This window comes from Equus caballus, chromosome 13 (genome assembly GCF_041296265.1).
Source record: "Equus caballus isolate H_3958 breed thoroughbred chromosome 13, TB-T2T, whole genome shotgun sequence".
NCBI classification, from domain to species: domain Eukaryota; kingdom Metazoa; phylum Chordata; class Mammalia; order Perissodactyla; family Equidae; genus Equus; species Equus caballus.
In genome coordinates this window covers 48,509,525-48,534,646 of record NC_091696.1, presented here as the reverse complement: position 1 = coordinate 48,534,646, position 25,122 = coordinate 48,509,525, and the positions used below count along the sequence as shown (strand labels likewise).

Here is a 25,122-nt window from a genome sequence, read left to right as displayed (position 1 = left end):
ACAGTTCCATAGATCTTTTTAAAGGAAAACCTATTTACATGTGAATTTTTCTTTGGTGAGAGGTAGCCCTGAGAACTTAGCGAAAAATTAAAATTGCTTAATGATCCAATGTCGAACAGATGCATTCAAATATTAAAACCACCCTATTCATATCCATGTTTCTATGGGCCTTAAGTCCTGTTTGTCTTGTAGAATTTTAGATAATGTCTGAAAGAAAACAATAGAATGGTTGGGAGAGGGGGCCTCACATAGTCAATTTGTTTTTCAGTCCAGGAAATTCCTATTGTCAAAAATCATTCCTATTGATTTTTTCCCCTTCCAGATGAATGGTCTTATGAAAAGTCACTCAACTGACTAAGTCTTTTGACTTCACACATCCCTCTTGCCAGCTTTGTGGTTCTCTAGATTTAGGTATGAAAAGAGTTTCCTGAAATAAATAGTTAACTAAAACTTAGACAGGGAGCTGCATCCCCGAACACTCCAGTTCTCTACTTCTTCCAAAATAAAGTTCAAAAACTTCTAGACTGACATGCAGAGTCCTTTTTGATCTGGCTACAGCCCGTTTCAACCTGCTCTCTGCTACACACAGAGACATACTGAAGGTTACGGCGTTGTTGACTCTGGGCACCTACAAGTCCCCTCCTCCCTGACTCTGTGCTGTTTCCCCCACCTGGGAGATGCCTACCCCCTTCAGGTCCAGATCATACCTATCCTTCATAGCCCAGCCCAAATAATAATTGCTAACATCTACATACATTTACTGTGTGCTTTACATATGCAGAATCTTCCATTTTTGGATTACCCTATTTAGGAGGCGATATTAATAGCATCATTTTACAGAGGGGAAGAGTGAGACCCAGAGAGATTAAGTAATCGTCCCAAATCACATAGCTAGGAGTTGTTAAGTCTGGGATTTACACCCAGACACTCTGGCTTCAAAGTCTGTGTTCTTAGCTATTACATCAGACTGCCTTCCAAAACTTGTGTCTCCCATGAGACTCTTCTTGATCCTCCCCAGCAAGGTTTAAGCTCTTTCTCTTCTGATCCTCCTTACCGCTTTATCTGTGCTCAGCATCTTCTGCTTTGAATATTTGTTGGGAACTCAGTCTTTAAATATTCATTGCCTGTCAGCCGGATCCTTTGCTAAGCTCTGGGAATGGAAAGTGGAATCATTTCCTCCCTGCAGGAAGCTCACAGTCTGGGTTTGGAGAGAGGCAATCAAGAAGTATCTATGTGATAATAACTGTGAGATAGATAACTATGAAATAATCTAGGAAGATTGGATATCAGTGCATCTTAATGGAGGCGTGTGAATACAGGAACATAGAGACCCAAGGGAAGAGAGGCTAGTTTAGACTACATGGGCTGGGGAGGACTCTACTTAGAAAATGGTACTTAAGGGGCTGTCCCGGTGGGGCAGCGGTTAAGTTCCCACGTTCTGCTTTGGCGGCCTGGGGTTCACCGGTTCAGATCCCAGGTGCAGACATGGCAGCACTTGGCAAGCCATGCTGTGGTAGGCGTCCCACATATAAAGTAGAGGAGGATGGGCACGGATGTTAGCTCAGGGCCAGTCTTCCTCAGCAAAAATAGGAGGATTGGCAGCAGATGTTAGCTCAGGGCTAATCTTCTTCAAAAAAGAAAAAAGAAAATGGTACTTAAGCTGGACCTTGAAGCATGAATGTGCTTTTCCTATACAGAGGGTGAAGGAATGGGATTCCACCAAAGATAACAGCATGAGTAAAACCTCGGATACCAGCGAAGGTGAGACACACTAGGGGAATACCTAGCAGATGTGGTGGCTAGGTTGTAGTGGGCAGCATGAGATGGTCAAGGGACAAGAAGTCCAGAAAGGATGGGGAAGGTCAGCTTGTTCTACAGATGCAATGCTAAGGAGTTTACCAGCACCTGTAGGCAGTGGGGAGCCACCGAATGCTGCATATGCAAGTGAGCGACATGATCATCACAGCTATGGTTTTCAAATGATGTCATGGTGTTAGATGAGATTCCCCCCCGCCCCCGACCTTTGGTATATTTCTGCAATTATAATGAAAGCAAGAAGAGAAAAGTCACTTTACTAGCTAAGAATTCCATCAGAGAGTCAACATTTCATTCTTTTCTTGTGGCCCAATATGCCTGCATGGGTTTGCACCATCTCAGAATTCCAGTGGGGAAAGGAGAGAATTGCATGGAGTTTTACCCTAAGAGTAAAGGAGAAGCATTTCAGTGAATAAAATGAAGACCTGATATTTGTCTTACACTTTAAATAGTTAAACCAGAGATCAAAAATTCAAATGCCCATGAGGGGGCAAACTGGTAACATATATGAATGAAGTGTCTAGAGGCATTAGAGATGGGTGGGGACTAGGGAGAACACACACTTTTTCTAATGGAAGCATCAGCTACTGAGCTCCTTGGATTTTTGCCAGGGAGAAATATGGTCTCAGTATATTTGGATATTGTGGTTTATCAAGAAGAGTCAGAATCATAGTTATTTAATACTGATTTTTAAATGTTGGAAACTTTTTTCATAAATTGTGTTAAATGGTTAATGGGTCAAACATTATATACATGTGGGCCATTTAGACCCCCTGACCTCCAGCTAGTAGTCTGATTTAAACCAAGGAGGCTTAACTCAGAATTTCTGTAAAACAGGAGAAACTAAATATGAATGTACCTGCTGTAGACTGACTTTAATCCACCAGCAATTATTGAGCACCTCCTTTATGCTAAGCCCTCTATGAGATTCTGTATGGCTATAAAATTAGCTAGACAGGGTGGGGAATTCTGAGGTTAATACAGTCATGTGTCACTTAACGACGGGATAGGTTCTGAGAAATGCATTGTTAGACATTTTCGTTGTTGTGCAAACATGGTAGAGCGTATTTACACAACCCTAGATGCTATAGTCTACTACACACCCAGGCTACATGGTACTAATCTTATGGGACCACCGTCATACATGTGGTCCATCATTGACCGAAACATCATTATGCAGTGCATGACTGTACACGATTGGGAAATTATGTTTTGGCAATTGGCGCATAAATACCATGTTGTCCTTTTGGATGTCTCTCTGTTACAATGTGTAGTTCCAGAAATGTTCCTCTTATTTTGAGTCCGTGGTGGGGAAAATAATGAGTGTCAACACAATGAATTTAAATAGAAGGATGAGCTATTAAGCTATATTCTTAAGTTCTTCCCTATAATTGAAGGAGACAAACTGATAAGCCAGATACCTATTTGTTTAGTTACTTTGTTTCTCCTTAATCCCCACTGCCACCACCACCATCAAACTGTGGATTATACTTGGGGATTTTCGTGCTGATTCTGCCTTTACTTTTTTTTACTGTGACCATGTTTTTTCCTGTCTCTCTCCCTCTTTTTCTCTCTCTCTACTCCAGCTCCATTTGTGGCAGAAAGCTCTTAAGTGAGTCTTTACACAGGAGGTTTGTATGCTCAGCCCATCAGCCTATGGATCCGTGTGCTATTACCGAGTTTTATCCTCTGAGTACATAGCCTGTAGTTGGGTTTGAATATTAAGTGTCAAACTCCAGTGCACTGGTGAGAGATTTGCAGCAACCAGCAGGTCCCTTCTGCAGCCCTAAAAGCCGCTGGGCACTCTCTTTATTGATAAGCAGTCTCATTTCACATGTGTCAGACTGCTGGGGTGAAGCTACTGATACAGGGCATGATGCTGAAGGTACCGTCACCTGCAGCTGGCCTCTTTCCTGAAATGAGGAGGGGACAGGGACGCCCGCTCAGGGGGAAAATGTGTAGAGCTGGCTGTTCACAAATGTGAAGGTTACTTCAGAGAGCCCTGGGAGTGTTTTGTCAGTTTTGTTTGCAAAGAGATAGGGAGTGAAGGATTATGATCCTTGGCACCGATAATGTCCCCTGGGCCACAAGCTAATCCAGCAGGACACCAGATGTAACATAGCCATTTTATTCGCACATTTCTCTATGGTTATCATGGAGGGCAGGAATGGAATGAAAAGACTTACGAGATAATCATCAAACAGCATCTCTCCCTCTTCTGCAAAGGAATCAGAGCCCAGGGTCTGCATGCATTTTGCCATAGCAGCACTCATTCTTTTCAAAAACATTTATTGAGCACCTACTGTGTGCTAGGCACCTTGCAAGATGCCATGGGCCCTGTTGTGAAGCTACCTGACTTCACAGAGATCTCATCCACGGATCTAGACACATTTCGTGCACTCATCTGCTCATCAAACGTGGGTTGTTGCCTTGGTGCCAAGTTCAGTGTTAGATGGTCAAATAAGAAAGAGGGTAGAACTTTGTGCTGGAAGCAGAATCCTGGCTTTGTGGCTAAACAGCTGGGTCACCATTTTCCTTGAAGCCTCACTTTGCTTGTTTGGAAAATGGGTATTAAAGAACTTCCTGCCTCATAGGTCACTGTAATGATTATGGGGAGCGAGATTTTAGGAACACTTAGCACTTACACTGCGAGCTGTGCTCAGTAGATTCCATTGTCTGTTATCATTTCCCGTCACACTAATGGAACTGATGCTACTCACGCCTCAAAGAATCACTCGGAGCTCCCCAGGTGCCTCCCGTTATTATGCACCATAGGTAAACAATGTATCCCTAAGATGGAGAAAACAATTGTCAATTTATTTGACAAATTTTTGTTTTGTTTTTAGGTTCTCAGAATAATCAGACTGTAACAGCTGCCCAGGCTTGATATGATTTCTTTGCAAATCCGGTTGAATGCAGCTGCAAAGTGTCTGAACTTGGCCTTTAGTGAAGCAGATCCTAATGGGTTCAGTTAGCATTGTACACGCGTGTGATTCACAAACCTTCCTTCTAGGTTGGCCACTGTGCTTATTAAACAGTAAAAATACCCATAGTGTTAATGGACCAAGCAGGTCCAAGAATGACAAGGCCTCTCAAGAGAGTGTTTCCCAAAGGTTAGCCATTGAAATGAAACAAATCAGGGCGAGTTCACATATTTGTTGCATGCAAATGCAACCTGAGATTTAAACGTATCACCTCGCCCTTTGGGTGTTAATAGAAAACTTGGAATTCCAATCTGTTTTGGTTCATGAATGACCTGGCATTCTCCCCAAGGTAATTTGGAGCTTGAGAGCTCAAAGCGTTGGACATGGAGGGCACACTATGGGACTGGTATTGGTGGATGGAAGAGACGGCAGGGACCTTAACCCATTTCCCTGTGTTATTTTGGTCGTCATCTCTAGAGTCCCCCATCTTTGTGCCCGGATAAGGAGCATCTGCTATTGCAACCCACAGTCTGGTTTGGAAAGAAAACAGCCTGGGCAGTGCTGTAGGTGGTGGCAGCTTTAAAAGGGATGGTGCAGGCTGAATTCTAACCCTATGAAGAAGAAAATGCAAGTGCTCTGAAGCATTTAACATCCCAGGGACACATCTGAATGGGCTGACCCATTTCCTCTTTTTTCTCTGCAGCTATCTTCCTTAGCAGATGATAGACTAACTAAAATCCTTGTTACATGGCTGGAATTAGCCAGGCAGGTCTGAAGATTCTAAATACAGTCACCCATTTATTCCTCAAAACAACCTTCTTGAGATGAATGGTATTACTATGATTCCTATATTACAGGTGTAGAAATTGAGGCTCAGAGAGGTTGAGGAACATGCCCAAAGTCACAAAGCCAGCAAATGGTGAAGCGCAAATAAGCAACCAGATAAAACAGCTTCAGACACTGCATTTTACAATAGTCTTCCCAAGTCTCTATCTCCATCTCTCTCACTTCCAGTCCATTCTCTGTGGCTAGTTATTCTCCTAAAATACAGGTCAGAACTTATCATTCTTTTCCTCAGGCATCCTTTCTGGATCCTTAAGGACTAACGGCTGAAGCCGCACTCATTTATTTACAGTGGCTCAGAGAATCGCTTTTGGAGTCTGATGGGTCTCAACTTAAGTGTGCAGCTCTGCTTCATATCACCCTAGTGTCTTTTGTCCACCATTCTGTCTAAGCCCAGTTCCCCCAACTTGAAAACTGGCATTAAGAGTACCTCCCTTGCAGAGCTGTTAGGAAGACTCGACTCTGTTAGTCCATGTAAACGTTAAGCAGAGCACCTGGCACGTCGTAAGTGCTCCTTGCATTGGTGCTGTTATTAGGTATGGCCCGTGAAGGTTCTCCATCTGGACCCAACTTTCCAGGGTTGTTTCCCTCAGTAACCTTATTCTGGCTCCCAAAGACTGCTCAGGATTCCCCCGTAGGCCATGGGTTTCGTGCTTCCACCTCTGTAGCCACACTCTTTGTTTAAGCAGCAATGTGTCCAATTCTTCACGCTCCCCTTCTCTGACTGTTGAACAAACAAAACCTAATTATTCTCTGTGAGTCATCCCAGTTGTCGCTGTACATTTATATGTTTCCTCCACCCCCCTCCCCCCAAGTCAGAATGGGTGACTCCTCAGTTTCTCTGCTTGGAACCTTGTTTCACTGTTGCTTCATATCGGCCGTTATTAATGTGAGCTCGTTTAGAAAATGGAGTGGCCCATTCATCTCTGAGTCCCGAACTGTACCTGGCACCATGCTTTGATGGTTTTCACAGAGTGGGAGCTCAAAAAAATGCCGAACGGATTAATGAGCGTGTGCATACATTAAAATGAACAAAAGTAACTTACGTTATGCTCCTTTTCAAAACGTTTACTTCCTCTGAATTGCCATTGAAAAAATCCTTGAGGATTAGAAATAGAGCCTGGAAACTTTGGAATGTAGATTTTTTTTCCCCCTTTGCTTCTTTAAGTTGTAGACTTATTTAAGATGCCAACGTATTTCAGATCTCAAAGAAGTTACACACACCCAGAGTCTATATCCATGTGGAATAACTCGGAGTTTCATATGCATGAATTCTGTATTTTTGTTGGGTGTCACATGGTATCAAAGGATGTGGACCATGGGTGGAAATTAAGTGAATTTTTTTTTCAAATGCCTGACTTGGAGTTTGCTTTGGGATTAAGGACTATTTTCTTATTAAGTGATGCAGATCTTATTAAAGTAAGTACCTTTATTAATACTAATTCTTGTGAAATGTTGAAGCATTTTAGGGTAAGTTGGAGCGTTATGAGATCTAGTTCCCTGAGAAGTAAAACTAACTTGTAATTGTTCTTGTGAAGATTCTTCAATGAAAAATATTACAGGGAAAGTTTACGAGAGGGTCTGGAATTTAAACACTCCATAAATGCCACCGCCTACTCCATCTGACTCCAAAGTATAAGGCTTCACATACAGTTGCTAAAATTTATCTAAGAGGCATGTGCAAGCATTTTGGGAAGTGTTTTACACACGTTATTTCGTTTAGTTCTCAGAGTAATCCTTTGATATAGGTACTGCTAGCCACTTGCCCAAGGAAGATGCTGAGGTTCAGAGAGGTCCATAAATGGCCCAATGTCAAACAGAGAGAAAAATCAGAATCCAAGTTTGGCTTTCTTTAGTTCTTGAGTTTGTACCATTATATGTTATTGTCTCTCATGACAACAGAGAAGCAAATATTTTGGTCTTGAAATTTCTTATCTTCCTGTGGTTGAGTTTACGATATTTATTACTTACTTGAAATCACGCTGTAAAGAAAATATCACCCGAAACAAGTTTGGATGAGGTCCCACATTAAACACATAACTTTTGATGGTTACCTGATGTGGCCCTTGGAACATTTATCAAAGTTTTCATGACTTCGGTCTAGTTTTATGACTTTCCTTTCTCCCACATGGAGATGTTGACTGCTGGATTGATCCACCTTTCTGCCTAGCTATCTTTCCTTCATTTCATTGTCTTTGTTTTTCTGGAACATTGTGCCAAAAGGCTTAGTGTCTTTGCTGAATGTGAAGGACTGGCTATGGGGAATTTCCTTTTATCTTATGAAATCCATTGCATTTCTTTTAAAATTAGATACTCCCTTCTGACTAGATGGGTTTTTCTATTTTCTTTATTTTTTTTCTTTTTTGGGGTCTTTTGGGAGGCCGTTTCATACTGAGAGGCACACAGTATGCTCTATCTGGATATTGACTCCTGTTGAGAGTTAAACACACTTTTGGGGTATCTCTGCTATTGCTCTTGTCGCTTTTCCTTCTTGTGAGAATGCACATGAACCAGATCATCTGGAGAAATGAAAACAGCAGTTGAAAACAAGAAGGTCTGACCCCTTTCTTGTGCAAATGAGGAAACTGAGGCTCAGAGAGAGTTAAGTAACCCAATCAAGGCCAAACAGCCAGTTAATAGCAAGCAAGAATGGGGTTAAAACCTATATCCTTGTTAGTGACTCGTTTAGGAAACTGTTTAGTTAAAGGCTTCTGTCTTTCAGAATACCAGAGTTAGGGGGAATTTTTAGATGTAAAGGACGTAGCAATGTATCTTTGAAAAGTACCCTCAGCAATTCAGGGAAAAAAAATAGCAGTATTATCAGCAAAGGCACTTCATGTATTTTATGTAGAGGCCTCTCCCGTTCTTGGGAGCTTCTGGTTCTTATACATAAAGATAACGGCCAAGCTTGCCTTGATAGTTTTACCATTTCCTTGAGATTACATTCTCGAGATGATGAGACCAGCTCGAATTTTCAGTGTAGTTGTGAGACCTTTCTTAGTTTGAAATGAATTCTGATAAGCTGATTATCTCTCTGAAGAAAATATGATGTCCACATTTCATAGCTTAGTTCCTATCACTTTCATGCCATTTTTATTCTGCGACATCTTCCCTCGTCTGAATTAAATAAAGTAATAAGGCGCTCTGGAGTCCAACACATATTAAATAGAATTTAAAAAAAATTGAGATCTACAGGGTAGAGGATGGGTTTTCTTTATGGTACATTTTCTTTCTCCATATCGAAGTAGGCACTGCTGGCTAGATTTCTTTCCTTTATAGAGCAATGAGTTATGAAGCTCAAAAATAAGTGTTCTCAGTGGTGTAAATAAAGCAGTAATCTGAGCAAATATATCACACTAGGTACTAAGTGTTTTTTTCTTCCTTCTCTTTTGTTTTGTTTTTGTGTGTGTGTCTTTTTTTCCCTTCTCCACTACAGTTCAGTTTATGCTGTTGTGTGTTGTTGATACATTCATCTTGGTAATAGAAATGGAAAGCTACTTTTCATTGAGAAATAGATTCAGAGTAAAAGATGATTAATGAACAAAAGCATCGTGCATTCCCAGTGATGTGCTTTGTATCCCAGCTCTATAAATCTGTCTGTAGCTCAGCCTCTTGTGAGCTTTCTGATTACTCTATCCATTCTCCATTTCACTTCAGTGGAACTGGTTGGCTTAGCCTCCCAACCTGCTAGGTGTCATGGAAGGAGGACAGTTAGAATCATGGGAGGATCTTCCCCAAGGCGCCATATGCCTGACGAAGAGAGTCCAAAGGCTGGAGAGCAAGACTTGCTGTTCAGGGGAGGAGATTGTTACGTACCATCACTATGTCTCCCTTTGTAAGGCCTGTTGTTTGTACCTGCACAATTTCTCTCTCCAGTGACAAAGATCATGAGAAGTATCGAGATGATGGATTATAACCAAAGCAAATTGGTTGGGAAGGGACGATCCGTTGTGCAGAAGCTTCCTCTGTGTGGGAGAGCTGCTTGTGGCATCACGGCACGTCTAAGCTCCTTTCTTGTAAAAGCACATCAGTGCCTCTGTTAGGTCACCCCAGGTCCTTCTTTGGGCAGTCCCAAGCAGGTGATGTCTACTTGCAACAGGAATGTTCTCTGTGAGAGTGAATAGAGCACAATCGCCATTCAGACCGGGGGTTCAAGTTCTGGTTTCCCCATGGCAACTTGCACTGATACTTAACTCTCTGAGTATCATGATTCATCTGAAAATTAGAGCCAAGGATGCCCACAGCATAAAGATATAATGAGAATTCAGTGCAATGCTGTGTGCAAATTTTTTATCACAGTGCATGGCGTAGAGTAAGCAGTGGATGCTGCTGCTGCTTCATCTTCATCTTCTCCTCTTGTTACTGTCTTTATTTATATACGCTCACATACCTATACCCCTATCTGTCTCAGATAGATACTTACTGAGTTCCTTTAAAGTCACAATATTTTCCATCACTTTTGTTTGTTTCTTAAGACCCTCTTCAGCTTGGGAGGAGGACTTAAATATCATTAACGTAGGTACACAGTACCTACTGTAGTGGTCTTTGGACACCCACTGTAGCCATGCTCTAAGTCCTTTCCCTTGTGATCCCATTTAATCATTGCAAGAATCTGCAAAGGGTAATTTTCATTTCCACCTCATGCACCAGAGAATTGAGGCCCAGAGATGTAAAGTAATTTACCCAAGGTCACACAGCTAGGAAGTGCTGAAGCTGGGATGGGCGTGACTCACAAGGCCCAAGCTCTTCTTTCATGCATGCATACATGTGTCTCTTCAAGTGTTGTGATCTCTCCTCTAATTGACGCATTGGAACTTCCTGGATACTAGGAAGAGAAAGAAGCTAGATTTAAAGAAATCTCTCAGTTCAGATGGGTAGTGATGAACCCCTGGGTCTCAGACTGAGATCCTTTGGATGCCAGAAGAAGACGTGGTTTCATTCTAGAATTATTCCCTCATTCCTTCATCCATTCAGTAAATATTTAATGAGCAGCAGTTTTGTTCCAGGTACTGTGTTAGGCACAGAGCATTTGGTGGGGAACAAAACTCTCGATGTCCACGTCCTCATGGTGCATTCCGTGTAGTGGGAGAGGCGGATACTAATCACATGGTTATGTTTTGCCGTGTAGTTATTACTGAGATAAATGCGACGATAAGGGAGCCTGTCCTAGATTTGCCGCAGAGACAGATTGGGGAGGCTTTGCTAAGGAAGCGATATTTGAGCTGAGAGTTGAAACCACACAGCGTAGAAACCACAAAGGGGAGGGGTCTGCTTTCTCTTCAAGCCCCGCTCCTGGAGCCTGGCGACTTGCAGGTGACACCGAGCCCTCTCCGTTATCAGCTTTCATGCGTTTGAGGTAGCAAAGCTTTCTGTGTCAAATTTCTGCAGAGGCTGGTCCTCTTTTTCCATCCTGACTTTTTTATGAGTGAAGTTTGGTGGTTTCTACGTGGATGAGATCCTGCGGTCTCCTTAATACCAAGTTTGTACCAGGCCAGCTCCAGACTCTGATGGATTTGGGTAAACTCAGTTCATGTGAACTCATGAACGTTTGTTGAAAAGCCTCATTCCTCTTGGTGGAAAGAACTCACTGACCATTTCTGCTATGAGGAGAAGGAACATTTTCATCTCCCAAACACTTTGATGCAATGCCAGTAATCAGCCAGTAGTCTGTATCCATTTCTGCCAGTCTTATAGTTCAACCTAAGAATCTGTCTGCAGGAATTAAAAATCTCCCCTTTCTCTGATTTACTTTGCCCTGCCCTGTCACCCGATACCTCTAAGGAAACATCACAGGCCTCTGAAAATCCTCCCCTTTCAATGCTGGAAATGTGGAATTCTCTAGGTTCATGCTGGGATTGGGAGAGGAAATCATTTTAGGGAGGCTGCTTCATGAAGTTGGTGGTCATACTTTACACCTGCTAGAAATGAGCCCCAGGGTCCCACCAAAAAAGCCAAACTCGATAACGTCTCTGTTTTTAAAGAATGATAGGTATTCCAAACATTGGTTAAAAGTATGAACTTTAGAGTCACACAGAACTGGATTTGGATCCTGGCTTTGACAGCAGTAAGATCTGGGGCAAATTCTTTCAGATTCTTAAATGCCTAGTTCATCATCATCAAAAAAGAATTAATGCATGGTGTGCCTAGAGGGGATTTTTGTAAGTAAAATGCCTGGTACATGATAAATGCTTAGTATTGGATAGTGATGATAATAGTTATTATTATTATTATGTATATATTTGTTTATTTAGATCTTTGTGAACCTGTACGTGAATCCATGTAAGCATCTATATGAGGGATGGCTTTCCTATAAAGGGCCGAGTAGGAAATATGTTGGGGTCTTTAAGCCATAAAGTCTGTCACAACTACTCAACTGTGTTGTTGTAGCATGAACACAACCAGAGATAATACACAGACCAATGAGCATGGCTGTGTCCCATTAAAATTTTATTCACAAAAATAGGCCATATGTTAGATTTGACCCACAGTCCATAGTTTGCCAATGTCTGATCCACATGGCAAGCTTGATCAGCACAGTTGCCCGGCCTGAAACAACCTGCCCACGTGGTCCTGGACCAGTCTTACCTGCACAACTCAGTCGCCTAAACATGCACTGGCATTAACAGAAACCCACAAAGCTAGGCTCAGCCAAAGGGGCGCTTTCTTGGGAAGACACACCCGTATCTCACGCTTGTCCCCAGTGTAGGACGTTCAACAGGACATCAGGAGTGATGGACTAGGAGATACAAACACTGTGTGGAACCCTAGTGATGAGCTCTGTGTGCTCTCTCCCCTTCGCTCTGTGTGGGTCCCTCTGCTTCTCTCTGCATTGGCTCCATTGTCCCCGCTTTCCACAGATGGACGGCTCTGCAATGCTTTCTCCTTGTCTGCTGTGGCCTCTCTCAGATGGTGCCCTCAGCCCTTGATCTGCATCACCGTCAAGTGCAGTGTCCACAAGCTGACACAATGGCATGTTGTCTCCATGCCCATGTTTAAAGACCTACGAGAAGGCTCCTAATGCCCATCCGAGGGTCAGGGTCAGATTGTCCTCTTCCAGTCGTCTGTCCAGAGAGAAACAAGAGAAGTCTGAGCAAGACCAAACATCCTCATTGCTGGGCAGGTGCCATTATTAGAAAAAGGCGTGAGGGTGTAGAGGGACTCCAAAAGGGCCCTCCTGTGTTACTCCAAAAGCAGACCTTTGCTCAATATTGTCTCCAAATGATGCTTTTTTCACTCAACACCCTATCTCCAGTGCCTAGTCTGGGCCCAGCCCCAGGGACATCTCTCTGGTTACACAAGAAGAACTTGATGCTATTTCCCAGCCAAAAGCATATACCTCTTTCCCCTCACTCTGTACCCAGAAAATTTTAATTTTATCGAGATTGAAATAATCAGGTCTCCTGTGTATATTTCCTCTCACAGAGTTACCATCACATGCTTTGAATTCAATGTCCTGTCTTATGTACTTGGTGGAAAAAAAATAATATAAATACACCTTGAAATTTCCCTGGAGTTCAGCTTCCCTTTTCATACCAGGTCTGGCTAAAGTTTGGAGCAGAATGAAAAGAGCTTCGTCGCCTTACACACACTCTCTTCTCTCTGGCGGTTTCAAATGCAATTTCTCCGAGAAGGCTGTGGTTGGTACCTTTGCTCTTTCTGGCCTTGAATCTGAGAGTCTAAGGATTTCTTTGGAGTTCACACGGCAGCATCTTTTTGACAGACAGTGCAAATTAAAAGATCCGGTGCAGCCCAGGAACCGGGGACCCGAACTTGCCCCTTGGGTTTTCATTTACAGTTAGGTAGCGCAGACGCGATTATTGCTGACAGGGAAGCAGAGGCTGGTGGCAGAGTGCGTATGACAGGAGGCTCATGCCACCCCGTAATTGGGAGGATTATTTTTAATCAGAACATACCCTACAGCCCAAACATTAGAAATCTCCTGTAAGGCCAAGACAGGAAATTAAACACACCAACAATAAGCCTCAAAGGGGGGTGGCGTGTGGCGCGTAATATCGTTAGTCTGTCCAAGGTCCCCGGAGCTTTGAGTGGAAGTTCGCTTCCTTAGGGAGAGAGACTGGGAGAAATCTTCCCATGGAGCAGTCACAGATACTGTACCTGAGCCCTTGCTGGACCGGTGAGTACAGCCCAATTAAATACAGCAGACAGACTAATTGATGTTTATTGCATTTAAACAGTATGACATGTCAAATATACACCTTGGAGTAGCAGCTACAATTGCATTTCATCAGTAAGGGGAGGACCCCAATAGTTCTTTATTTTGGGAAGTCTTAAACAAGCACGTACTATGTGCCAGATGCTGTGTTGACCGCTGGTACGCCAGGGCTCGGCTCTCAGAGTCATCTGGATAATCTTACCCATTTGGCAAAATCTTGCAAAGCACTTGCAAATGTTGCTCATTGGAAGGAATGTTGTTGACCAAGTAGGCATCACTGTTGGGCATCTGGCGTGATAAACACTTATTGAGTGGCAATGCCAGGTAATTATAATTATGTTGTGTAATCCTCACACCATCCCTCTGAGGAGGGCATCATTATCCCCATTCAATAGATAAGGAAATGGAGGCTTAGGGAGGTCAAGCACCTTGCTCAGAGTTACATAGCTAAATGAATGGGAGAACTGGTTTTGAAACTGAGTCTGTGCCCAAAATCTGTACAGTGCTGTCACTCATGAATGAGAGAAAGCGGAGCCTGAGTCTGTAAAGTGCTGACTGTCCAATGGAGAGGACAGACAGAGAGACAGTGTCTTGAGTGATGAGTGCTCAGAGACTAACGGAATTCTGCGAGTGGAAAAGTGGGAGCTCTTCCCTGTGCCTGGGGGGAGGGCAGTGAGGGATCCCCGAGGACGTGAAGAATAGGTACGTGTTTACCAGGCAGATGAAGAAGGAACAGAATCCTATGGATGAGAACCAGCCAGCGCAAAGGCGTGGTGATATTGGCTAGTGTGGGGCATCCAGTTGTAGTTTAAAACCATCGGCTCTTGGGTTTTTGTTCTTGCTCAGCTCAGTTACTTACATTCAACAAATGCAAGGGGCAAAGAAAGAGAATATATCTTTTGGGAATACTTGACACAGAGACTGTTTATCGGATGTGGAGGTGGGGGAGGGTGGAAAAGAGATGCTGTGGGAGAATCAAGCCTTGCTGCGTGGAATGCTTCTGCATGATCATGGTGGGAGGTAGTGCTTTAACCCATGGCTCTTCCTAGAAAAAACCCCCACAAATTCACAGTGAAATGAAGTAATGACTGAGTCTGGGGCTCAGGGTGCTTAGATCCTGCAGTGAGTCCGAGGACACATTGAATCATTTGCATGGCCAAGTGTGGCTGATCAGATCATCCAACTGCAGTCGTGGTAACTGGTCAGCAGCCTTGTGATATATGGCTGAGAACCACTGGGTTCCCTTAGGGTCTCTGTCTCCAGCCTAAGGAAGCTGCAGTGCACTTCTCACCCTGGTTGGCCCCCCTTCCAACCCAGGTGTGATCAGCACTAGCCGCTCCACAAGCCACCATTGCCGAATCGCAGATAACAAGCCCATATGGTTCCGGCTGGGTGGCTCTGTGCTGATGTGGCTTTAGGCCCCTTTCAAGAATGGTGAAACTCCAGACCCTCGAATTAGGTCAGGGACTTCTGAGAAGCTTGGAGAGAGCGCACCCAGTCACAGTCACTGATGTGGTCAAGATCTAGCTGGTGTCTGTGAATGCAGGGCTGGCAGCTTGCTGGGTGAGGTGCCACCCTTTGAGACCAATGTCTTATATGTGGCTCTTTTGTTTGCAAGTAATAGAAACCCATTCAAAATGGCTCAAAAAATGGGAATACTTATTACACAGCAAAGGAGTAAATCTCAGCACTGAGAGGCAAGGAGGTGTGGTCAGTCCCTGAGGGACCTGCATCTTGAACCACAAAGTAATCAGACAAGGTCGCCCCCACCCCTATCAAGAAACCTGCCTGCTCAGGGACCCTCCACTCTTGCCTATTCTTCTCTCTACTCCATTCTTCCTCTGTTCTTCTTGCTGAACACATGACAGAGAACGGTGACCCCACAATTACTGAGTTCTTAGTTCTAGGAACCACAGAAACTTGAGTGCCTTCCAAATTCCTGGGAGAAAATTGAACTTAGATCAGGTGAAGTTTCATTTCTACTCAATACAGCCCTAACAGAGCCAGGATCGTGTATTTCAGACTTGATTTCTGGAACTACGCTAGGCAGAGATGGGGTGAGGAGGGAAATAATTCTTAGAGAAGCTGCATAGTCACCCAAAGTATGTCTAAAGTTAGCAACAGGGTGAGTAAGCCTATCCTTCTTTCCTTCCTTCATACCCTTCTTCCTTTCTTCCTGCCTTCTCTCACTCTCCCCTCCTTCCCTTCCATCTTTCCTTCCTCTGACAAGTAATTATTGAATGCCTTGCATATCCACAGCAGTGTGACCAGAGCTTGAGTTAAAATGTTGAGCAGACAGACACGATCCCTCCCCTCATGGAGCTAATATACTGGTGAGACAGGCAGATGTCAATCGAATCATTTGTAACTGATGGTTGAGCGATAGCTGTAATATGTGCTATGAAGGGAGGATAGTGGGCTCTTGAGACCATGTGGTAGGGGTTTCCATAAGGAAGTACAAATGACTGAGTTAATTGGGTGTTAAGAGCATCCCAAACCAAAGATACAGCATGTACAACTTTCCCATGGCAGGTGGGGAGTAAGATATGATCCAGAACTGGAAGGTCCCTGGGGATGGTACATAAGGGATCTGGAGGGTGGATGTCACGGTGTCTGGGCTTTGTCCTGGATGAAATGGGAAGCCATCAGTACAGGGCTTAAACAATCGATTGACACGGTCACATTCACATTCTGTAAAGATTGCTCTGCCTGCTCCATGGAGGGGTGAGAAGTACAAGGCTAGAGACAGGAGGAGACCTTAGCAGCCTATTGTGGTCATCTGTGTGGGAAATCCACGAAGCAGTCGATGGCAGAGTCTATGGAAGTAGCAACATTGCAGGAGCCAGCCCTGTTTAGAGTCAGAGTTAGAAACTTAAGCTACATACTGCCTGCCCAGAGGTCATCAACTTCAGCGTTTCGGAAGTAATTGGCTTGCTATTTTGTGCATCCATTTGGACGGAGTGCAGAGGTGACGGCATCTAATGCATGAAGCTAGCATTCGCCTCCCTTCTGCCTGACTTTGTTCCCATGTCCTTTCCCATTTTCTTCACTTGCAGCTCTTTAGCGCCGGTGTAGTCTGAGTACAATGAAAATTCCACCCAATCCCCCTGGGACCCAAGATTCTCCGTGGTCGCAAATTGCTCTTTAGGTAGTTTGCAAGAGTAATTGCAAACTCAGGACAATCTTAGTTTTTTCTTTTTTTTTTTTAAACTACATCACTCCTCTGGAACTCTAGAGAGCATCTTAGATTGTTCTTGCTATCTGGTGCCATTGCTAATGATCATTTCTATTCTCACCTTGTAACAATGGTTCTCAGCCTTTGTTTGTTCCTTACAAAACAATCCACCTAAAGGATATGACAGATTCTTATTAATGTAAAGAGGGGGTTATAAAATTCATTTCAACTGCAGGCTGGATTAAAAACAGGCATAAAGGTGGGGGCATAAAACTGACATGGACATGAAATTAACATTATCACCTGGATACCAAGTATGGGGATACCAGAGGAGGCCATGATGCTCAGAGAAAACCTCTTTCTGGAATGAGGTCCAGTGCCCTTCCTTGGTGCTGTAACACTTTGGGTCAATGACAAATGCTTCTTATGCTATCCAATCTGGTAAGCGGTGGCTAAGTGGCTGGGTGCTGTGCCAGAAGACAAGGCTACTGAGTTGAATAAAACATTGTCCTTGCGCTCCAAGAGTTCACAGCCTGGGCAAGCCAAATCTACAATGGGTTGGAGAGAGTGTATGATTCTTGTTCTGACAGAGGGATGTGTGAAAGGTCGCAGGGCCCTAGGATAAAATTCAGTCCAGCTGGATGGGTCAGTGAAAGCTACAGAGAGAAGTTCACACTTGGGTGGGCCTTGGAGAATGAGTTCAGACTGGGCCAGGTGAAGGGCAATTCAGGAAGAAAGATGTGACCAAAGGTTAGAAGTGTAACGGTGCCTGTGTTTTGTAAGCAGTTCAGTTAGCTGGATCTTAGAGTATGCGAGTGTGTGAGTGAGTGAATTAGGGGCTGGAGGATGTGACTAGAGAGGAGAAGGGGCAGGGGTGAAGAAGGTTGGAACCTGACCGTAGGAGTTATCGTTATTTGTAATAAATAAGAGGATGCATATAGATTTTGATACACAGCGTGGAATGTACTTTGGGTTTGATAAAACTATTATTATTATTACTCTTATTATCAGGACACAGGTAATTCTCCAGCTGAGGCATACTGAAAATTTATAGAAGATAACCATGTCTTTGACTATTCATTTCCTAACTGTCCTAACTCTTCTTCCAAAATCGGGTTCTTCTGCTTATCTGGTTACATTCTTCTCATCTCTTAGATCTCAGCTCCATTGCCACGTCCTTGGCAAAGCCTTCCCCAACATCCCTGACCAAGGTCCGTCTTCCCCACTGGACTTTAGGCACCAAGAAGGCAGTGCCTGTCAGAAAAATGCGCTTAATAAATAATAAGCTTCTAAACAGCATTGCCTTTGCATCAGGGACAATGTTAAGTGTTTTACAAATATTAACTTTCAATACTTATCTCAATTCATTGAGTTAGGTACTGTGTTTATTCCTAATTTACAGATGAGGAAGCTGAGAAAAGAAAGGTTAGGTGACTTGCCCGTGGTCACAAAGCTAGTAAGTAGTGGAGCTATGGAGTGACTGGAATGGATGGATGGAAGGAAGGAAGGGAGGGAGGCAGGGAGGAAGAAAGAATGAGCACCATCACCACTATCCTTGCCACTTCAGAGCTGCGTATACACAGGTCTCTCTTTCCAATATTTTGGAACCACTTGATGTTCTCAGAGGTTCTGATTTATCAACACCAGTGGCCTCACCAAACGTGAAGTTAAAACAAAAATGGTGCATCAAACTAAGAAAGGGGGCATATTTTCTAAACATTTATCTGCAAATAAGGTTTATAATTTAAGTTCTGAAGCTTGTCAATTGCGTTGTGTCTGGGTGTAAGTCATATCACTAGTTTGTAGGAGTGATTGAAAGAGCGCTGGCTCAGGATTCTAGAACCCTGCAAACCAGTCCCATCTCTGCTACTTAAGTTTCTCCCAGAGAGGGACAGGTCAGGGTCACCTCTCTTGAGTACAGGGTACCATGTAAGTCTTTCGAATCTAATAGTAAATCTTGATTTTTCTGGTTGGAGATGACGTCCCACCAACTCACTGAATTATATGAGATTATAATGGCCATTTGCAGTTCAGGTGACATTTGCTTTATTTAAATATTAATGAACATGAATCTTACTCCTGATTGGGTGATGATAGCCAAGTTTATGAAATTGACTATTGATGGGGCATCTTGTATCATAATTTTATTCGTTGCAAAATGAAGTCACTTTGAACTTTAGCTGTTGCAGAATTGAGCATTGCAGATTCTTGGAGTTCTAAAGTTGAAAGGAAGGTTAGAGTTGATTTCTTGTGCAGGAAAATCTACAGTGATATCTCTGAAGGATCGGCCTCCCATATTTCCTTGGACATATCCTGTGGCAAAGAGCTCACTGCGTAAGACAAGAGAATAGCAGAGTGGTTCCAAACTTGGTGTCCACTTGCCCAAGTTGAAATCCAGGTTCCACTACCTACATGTGTACTTTGTGCAAGTTATATGAGCTGTCAGAGCCTCAGTTTCCTCTTCTGAAATAGAGAAAACAGTAACACCTTCCTAACTCGAGTGTGAAAGGATTCAATGCAAATATATATATATATATTTTTAAAGATTTTATTTTTTTCCTTTTTCTCCCCAAAGCCCCCTGGTTCATAGTTGTATGTTCTTCTTTGTGGTATATTCTTCTAGTTGTGGCATGTAGGACGCTGCCTCAGTGTGGTTTGATGAGCAGTGCTGTGTCCGCGCCCAGGATTCGAACCAACGAAACACTGGGCCGCCTGCAGCGGAGCGTGCGAACTTAGCTACTCGGCCACGGGGCCAGCCCTGAAAATATATTTAAAGACTTAATCTTAATCATTTTTGCCATCATCATCATCATCATCACTGTTCAATTCACCATATAGTCAAGAACCTGATTTAGAGGTTAACCAGATATGACCTTGACAAAGAGGATGCAGACACAATTCGAGAACATATTCCTCCATCCTAAAGTATTCCTCTCTCTTCTTCCCTAGGAAACTACCCAAAGAACTCATGCGAGTGGAACTTACAGCTTCCTTGATCGGACTCAGCATTCAGTAAGTGCGACCACTTTTGAAAATTCATTACATAAACACATCCATTTCTTCCATCACGTTCACTATGGAAAGCTCTCTTCTGCTGGCCTCAGGTTCTCACAAACACCTTGCTGCCGTCTTGTGTCTTTCTTTTCTGCGCTACTGTGTTGGATTCAGACGGGAAAAGAGTTTGCTAGGTAGAACCGTGCAATGAACACAGGACATGTGTGGGAGTGTCGATGGGTTAACCCTACTGCTACTGGCTGGGGGGTAAATAGAATGTACTTTGTGTTGTTGTTGTTTCTTAATCGTTTCTCACTTGGGGACATTTTATCCCTCAGCACCAGCCACACGACCTTGCAAAGTAGAAAGAAATGACAGCAAACACAACAGTGCGTGAGACTGCATATTTCTTGAAGCATTTAAGAACAGTTCATTTTGCTCTGTTTGAGCCAGAATACGTGATTACTATATAAAAACTACTGCAAAGAAGGAATTCTGTACTTTACGATGCTGGGGTACACTTTAGAAATTTCATTTGTTTTTAGCAAGTAAGCATTTTCCGCTGTCTGCTTTTCTCATTGCGCACAAGGACTTTTTTTTTGGTGAAGCTAGCAGCATTTTGTCCAATTTCCCCAACTCTTACGTTTTAGGATACATTAGCAGTTGGGGTAGTGGTGGTGGAGCACAGAACCCCATAAAATCTCTGATATCAGCTCTCCTCTGCAATAGTTTTCTTGGCAAACACCTTATTTTATGAATAAATCTGTAATAATTTAACAACAAACATCAAAAATTCAAAAGACTAACTAAAAGAAATATTTATTTTTTTAGGATGTAGCCTCCTTTGTTAGTTTCAGAATTTCTTAACATATTCTGCTTCTGAGTGGTGGAGTATAATTTGATGCATCAAATATCGTAAAGGGGCAGGTAGAGTTGGAGGCTGTGGGACTCTAGGCCTGGAAGAGACTGATCAAAGGGAATTCTCTTGCCTTTGGTGGTATTGCGAGACTCTCCTTATTGCTGTGGAATCTGCACATGCGAATGGATAGAAGGCAGCGGAGGAGGCAGGGAGAAATAAAAAGATGGTGCATTCGCTGTTCGCTACATCGGAATGACTTAGCGTAACCCTGCTCAGCTAAGGCTTGTGTCACACAGAAGATTAGACTTACGTCTTTTGTTCCCAATAATAAAGGAAATTTCATGTCTAATTCCCTACATGCCACATCTATTTTTTAATGCCTTTGAAGTTCAGGCTATAGCATTTCCTGAAAATTGCGAAGTTTTGTAAGGGAAAAGGAGGGGGCTGTTTGGCGTGAAGTCTGTTCAAATCTATTTGGCATAAAGTTAAATATGCATGTTACTTTGCCTTTTCCTATTGTAAGCAGTCTCATTCTCCTAGATGCCTTTGTGGTGCTGGAACATGCAAGGGAAGGCTGGAAAAAGGAAGGTTTCAAAGATGGGTTTTTCAGATTACGTGGGGCCTTCCCCCCCTTTCTCTCTACTTTCTCAACATGGAACAAATGACTGCTTCTCAGAAAGAAATTTACGTTCCAACCCTGGATTGGGGCTTTAGTTTCTAACCTAGGGGAGGCTCTGGTTTCTGAGATAATTAGTACAGTGTTGTAAGGAACTCATGTTAATTTGTCTTCGGATATGGTATTTCCATATCTACAATTACAGTCTAAAGGGAAAAAATTTATTAATGTGCTGCTTTAAACCAGTGTGCAGATATTTGATAACTCAAAAAAAAATTAAAAAGGAAGAAATGAAAAAACTCCTCATTGGGGATATTTAGAGTGGCTGCCTAAGCTCTGTGTGCGTAATAGATTTCGGTGCTTTCCTTGAGATCACAGCTGTTCTGGCACAGTGAGCCTCAGGCAGCTTCTGGGGCCGAGAGGTCACTTCCTCAAGAACAAAAATGGCGTTCTGGGAGGTTGCTTGGTTACCAGCAGATGATCTGGTATCTACACTGGCCATGTGCCTGGTGTCCTCTTGACCAATAACACACCTAGGACATCACAGTTTAGAAATCTGCTCCAGTCCCTCAGGAGATTTTACCGGGAACAATGACTCTGCAGTTACCGTTTGGTTGTGTCTAACATCACTCTTGGACTGATATTGTGTCTAACATCTTCCCTGGTGTGAGTCAGGATTTTGATGTCTCCAGTGGCTTCAGAAAAATCAGTGTCCCTTCCCTGCTTTCAAAGGTTGGTTATCTTTCGTTGTTTAATTTTTTCCAGAATGTTCCATCGGCATTGGGGCCCTTTGGACAGATTGGCTGGTGAACATCATGCAGGGAGTTCGCTCCCATGACCCAGCATCTGTGTAGGATTCTAGCTCTCCACATCCCTTTGCAATCTGTATGCACAAAGGAAAGCTGCAGGAGGCTGGTGGAGCAGGCATTGGTTGAACCTCAGCCTCAGAGTAATTTCCTACAACTTGTAAATTTAACTTCCAGTGGAAGCCTTTCTTTGACCCCTGTCTCTGTCAGGTTACATTTTTATGGCATGCTGTGTGAAAATTGTAATTAATTAATTGAGCAAAAATTAACGTAATGTTTGTCTTATTCCTCAGCCTAGTGCTGTCCGATAAAACTTTCTATGGTGACGGGAATATTCTTTGTCTGTGCTGTCCAGTATGGTAACCACTAGCCAGGTACGACCCCTGAAATGTGGCTACTGCAGCTGAGGAACTAAGTTTATCATTTTCTTTATTTTTAAGTAATTTAAATCTAAACAGCATCATGTGGCTAGTAACAACTTACCATATTGGACAGGGTAGCTCCAGACTAGAGGCCCTATGAATTCCGGGGCCAGGTGTCAATTGCCCATCTTTATATCCAGGCTGATACTCACCTGGTATAGATAAGTGGAGACACGGGTTGTAAAATTCTGCTGACCCAAGCCCCTAATTTTCTTCAACCTCCTGCACTTCCATATGCCTTATCCCCCCACATGGACCCTTGATCCAGACATCAAGATCCTCCAGCACCATCCTCCAATGCCACAGCATGTGTCCATTCTAACGGGGTGGTGCCTGTCCTATGCTGGTTGTTAAATAGCATATATCTACAGCATCTACTGAAGAACTGGCCATAGCAGGCAATCAGTACTTGTTGGGGACACTGATGGGCAAACACGTGGGGAGATGGGGGCATGAATAGAGTGGAGGATGCATCTCACCTTCTTATGGAGTGTTATGTAAGTGAGAGAAACAGAATTGACATTAGACAGGAGGCCAGTCTGGGTCTCCCTGACGGCTGTTTTCTTGTCCTCTACTTACCACTCAATCTCTTCTTCAAAGTTTCTGCCTCTGCTTTGTCGCTTGATAGACCCGGAACAACAGCCTCCAGATCTATCACTGAATTCCAGTGCCGTATGCAACAGAGATTACTACACATCTTCACTTCCTTCTGGCTGTCACTTCTGACTCCAAATGCCTCATCTTAAAATCAGACCAACCCCACTCACTCACCTGTGGACGCCATTCGCTCCCCAGGTGCCCTAGTCCCAAGCTTCAGTCGTTCCAGCCCTCGCCTTGTTCTTCACCCACCACCGAAAGAGGAGGAAGTCTTTGATCTGGGCCTTCTCAAAGCCTTCTTTCCATTTTTGCTCTTGGCATATCCCTCCGGTGCTCCTTCCTCCCCTGGCTGTGAAGTCTTCCTAAAGTGGTGTTCACACCTAAAGCCATCTTCCCCTGGGTTACATCCTGCATTTTGAAGATCTAACGCTCCTGACACGTGAATACCACCTAATTACTTGTTCAATAAGCTAGTTCTTATCTAACACTTAGCCTTCTCTCTAAGAGTTAATCTCTTGACTTCTAAATGTGTTGATTTCCCGTCTCCAAGCATTTGCTACCCTTGGTCTCACCACCAGGTGATACCCTTCCCTATTCTCTTAGTCAACACTTCTGTATAGAGCTCTGTTAAGACCCTCCTGATGAATGAAGTTTTCCCTGTGTACTTCCATTCCTTGATTTCCCCTTGTAGCATGAAGAAAATACTAAATCTCTTTTCCGTGTAGGAGGTTAACCCCATGATAATATTTTTAGAAACTGGAGCTCAGTGGAGCAGGCAAGAGCAGAACAGTGTAAGGTGAACAGAAAGATAAAGAGCCATGATTGTCATCCAAGGAGGTAGAATTCTCTGGAGTTAAAAACCTCAGCAGCTTGGTTGGAAATGGCAAAGGTCAGAGATCAGTTGGAATACAAAGAGGGAGAGAAAGCAAGAACAGGAGTGAAGTGAGAGTGTTAATTTCATCAATGACCAAACCCAGGGTGGGTCTCATGCCAATTGCATTTAGAGCCCGCTGGTCTCTAAAGGACAAAAAATGATGCCCTCGTCTTGGTAACTCTCACTGACCTTCCCATTTGTTTTGATGCCCGACCAAGCACCAACCACCTCTGCATCCTTGTTCACACATTTCGTATGTGTATCTCTTTGTCTCTCCTAAGCTGTTGCATAGAAGAGCTCTGTGAAATTCTTCTCCCCTACCTCCTCTCTTCTAGGGGGAATAGGAACTCAGGGCATCTTTTTGGTTTGATAAGTATGTGAAAATGGGAGCTGAGAGAGTGTAGGCAGATAAATAGAAGAAAAACATTTCCTTCTGCTCCTTTATTGTGAGAACAGAGGAAGATCAGAAGGAATGGAAGTTATAAGGGAGGTTTTTATGATAGCAGAACTTAAGGACTGTGGATAAAGAAGAGAGAAGCCTAAAGTGGCACCCCACTGTCTGCCTTGTTATTCTTCGTCATTTTACCCAGCTTAAATCTGCCTCAGCACTCGTCGTGCATTCAGATTATCATATTTATTGCTTGTATATCTGTCTCCTCCATTGGACTGGAGGATCTCTGAAGGCATGACGTGTGTCTGTCTCACCTACAGTTCTAGCCCTAAAACCCAAAGAAGTGACAAGCACGTGCACATTTTGAATGAATTCTCGAGTTGCATGGATTAATGCTGTGAAAGGTGATCACACTGCTTGTATTTTGAAACCATTCTCTGTCATCCCTAATCCCCCAATCCCCCTCCCAATCTTGGTCAATCTTTGAAAAATCAAGAGAGCCAGGCTAGTGTCCTGGCTTTGTAAATTGACCACATGAAACTTAACAACATATTTGACCAATCTGACTTAGTTTTTCTCCTTAAAAAAATAATAATAACGAATTGAACTGGAATGATCTGTACTTAGGGCCCC

General features: G+C 43.3%; 1 protein-coding gene across 14 annotated transcripts in view; it reads left to right on the top strand.

The window, feature by feature from the left end:
- Window positions 1-25,122, top strand: part of RBFOX1 (RNA binding fox-1 homolog 1) — a 1,973,933-nt gene that overhangs the window by 810,748 nt on the left and 1,138,063 nt on the right. For all 14 annotated transcript variants that reach the window (XM_070231066.1, XM_070231091.1, XM_070231079.1 and 11 more), the window contains one exon: window positions 19,880-19,942. In XM_070231066.1, coding sequence (XP_070087167.1) covers window positions 19,880-19,942 — 63 coding nt within the window. The remainder of the gene's footprint in view (window positions 1-19,879; window positions 19,943-25,122) is intronic.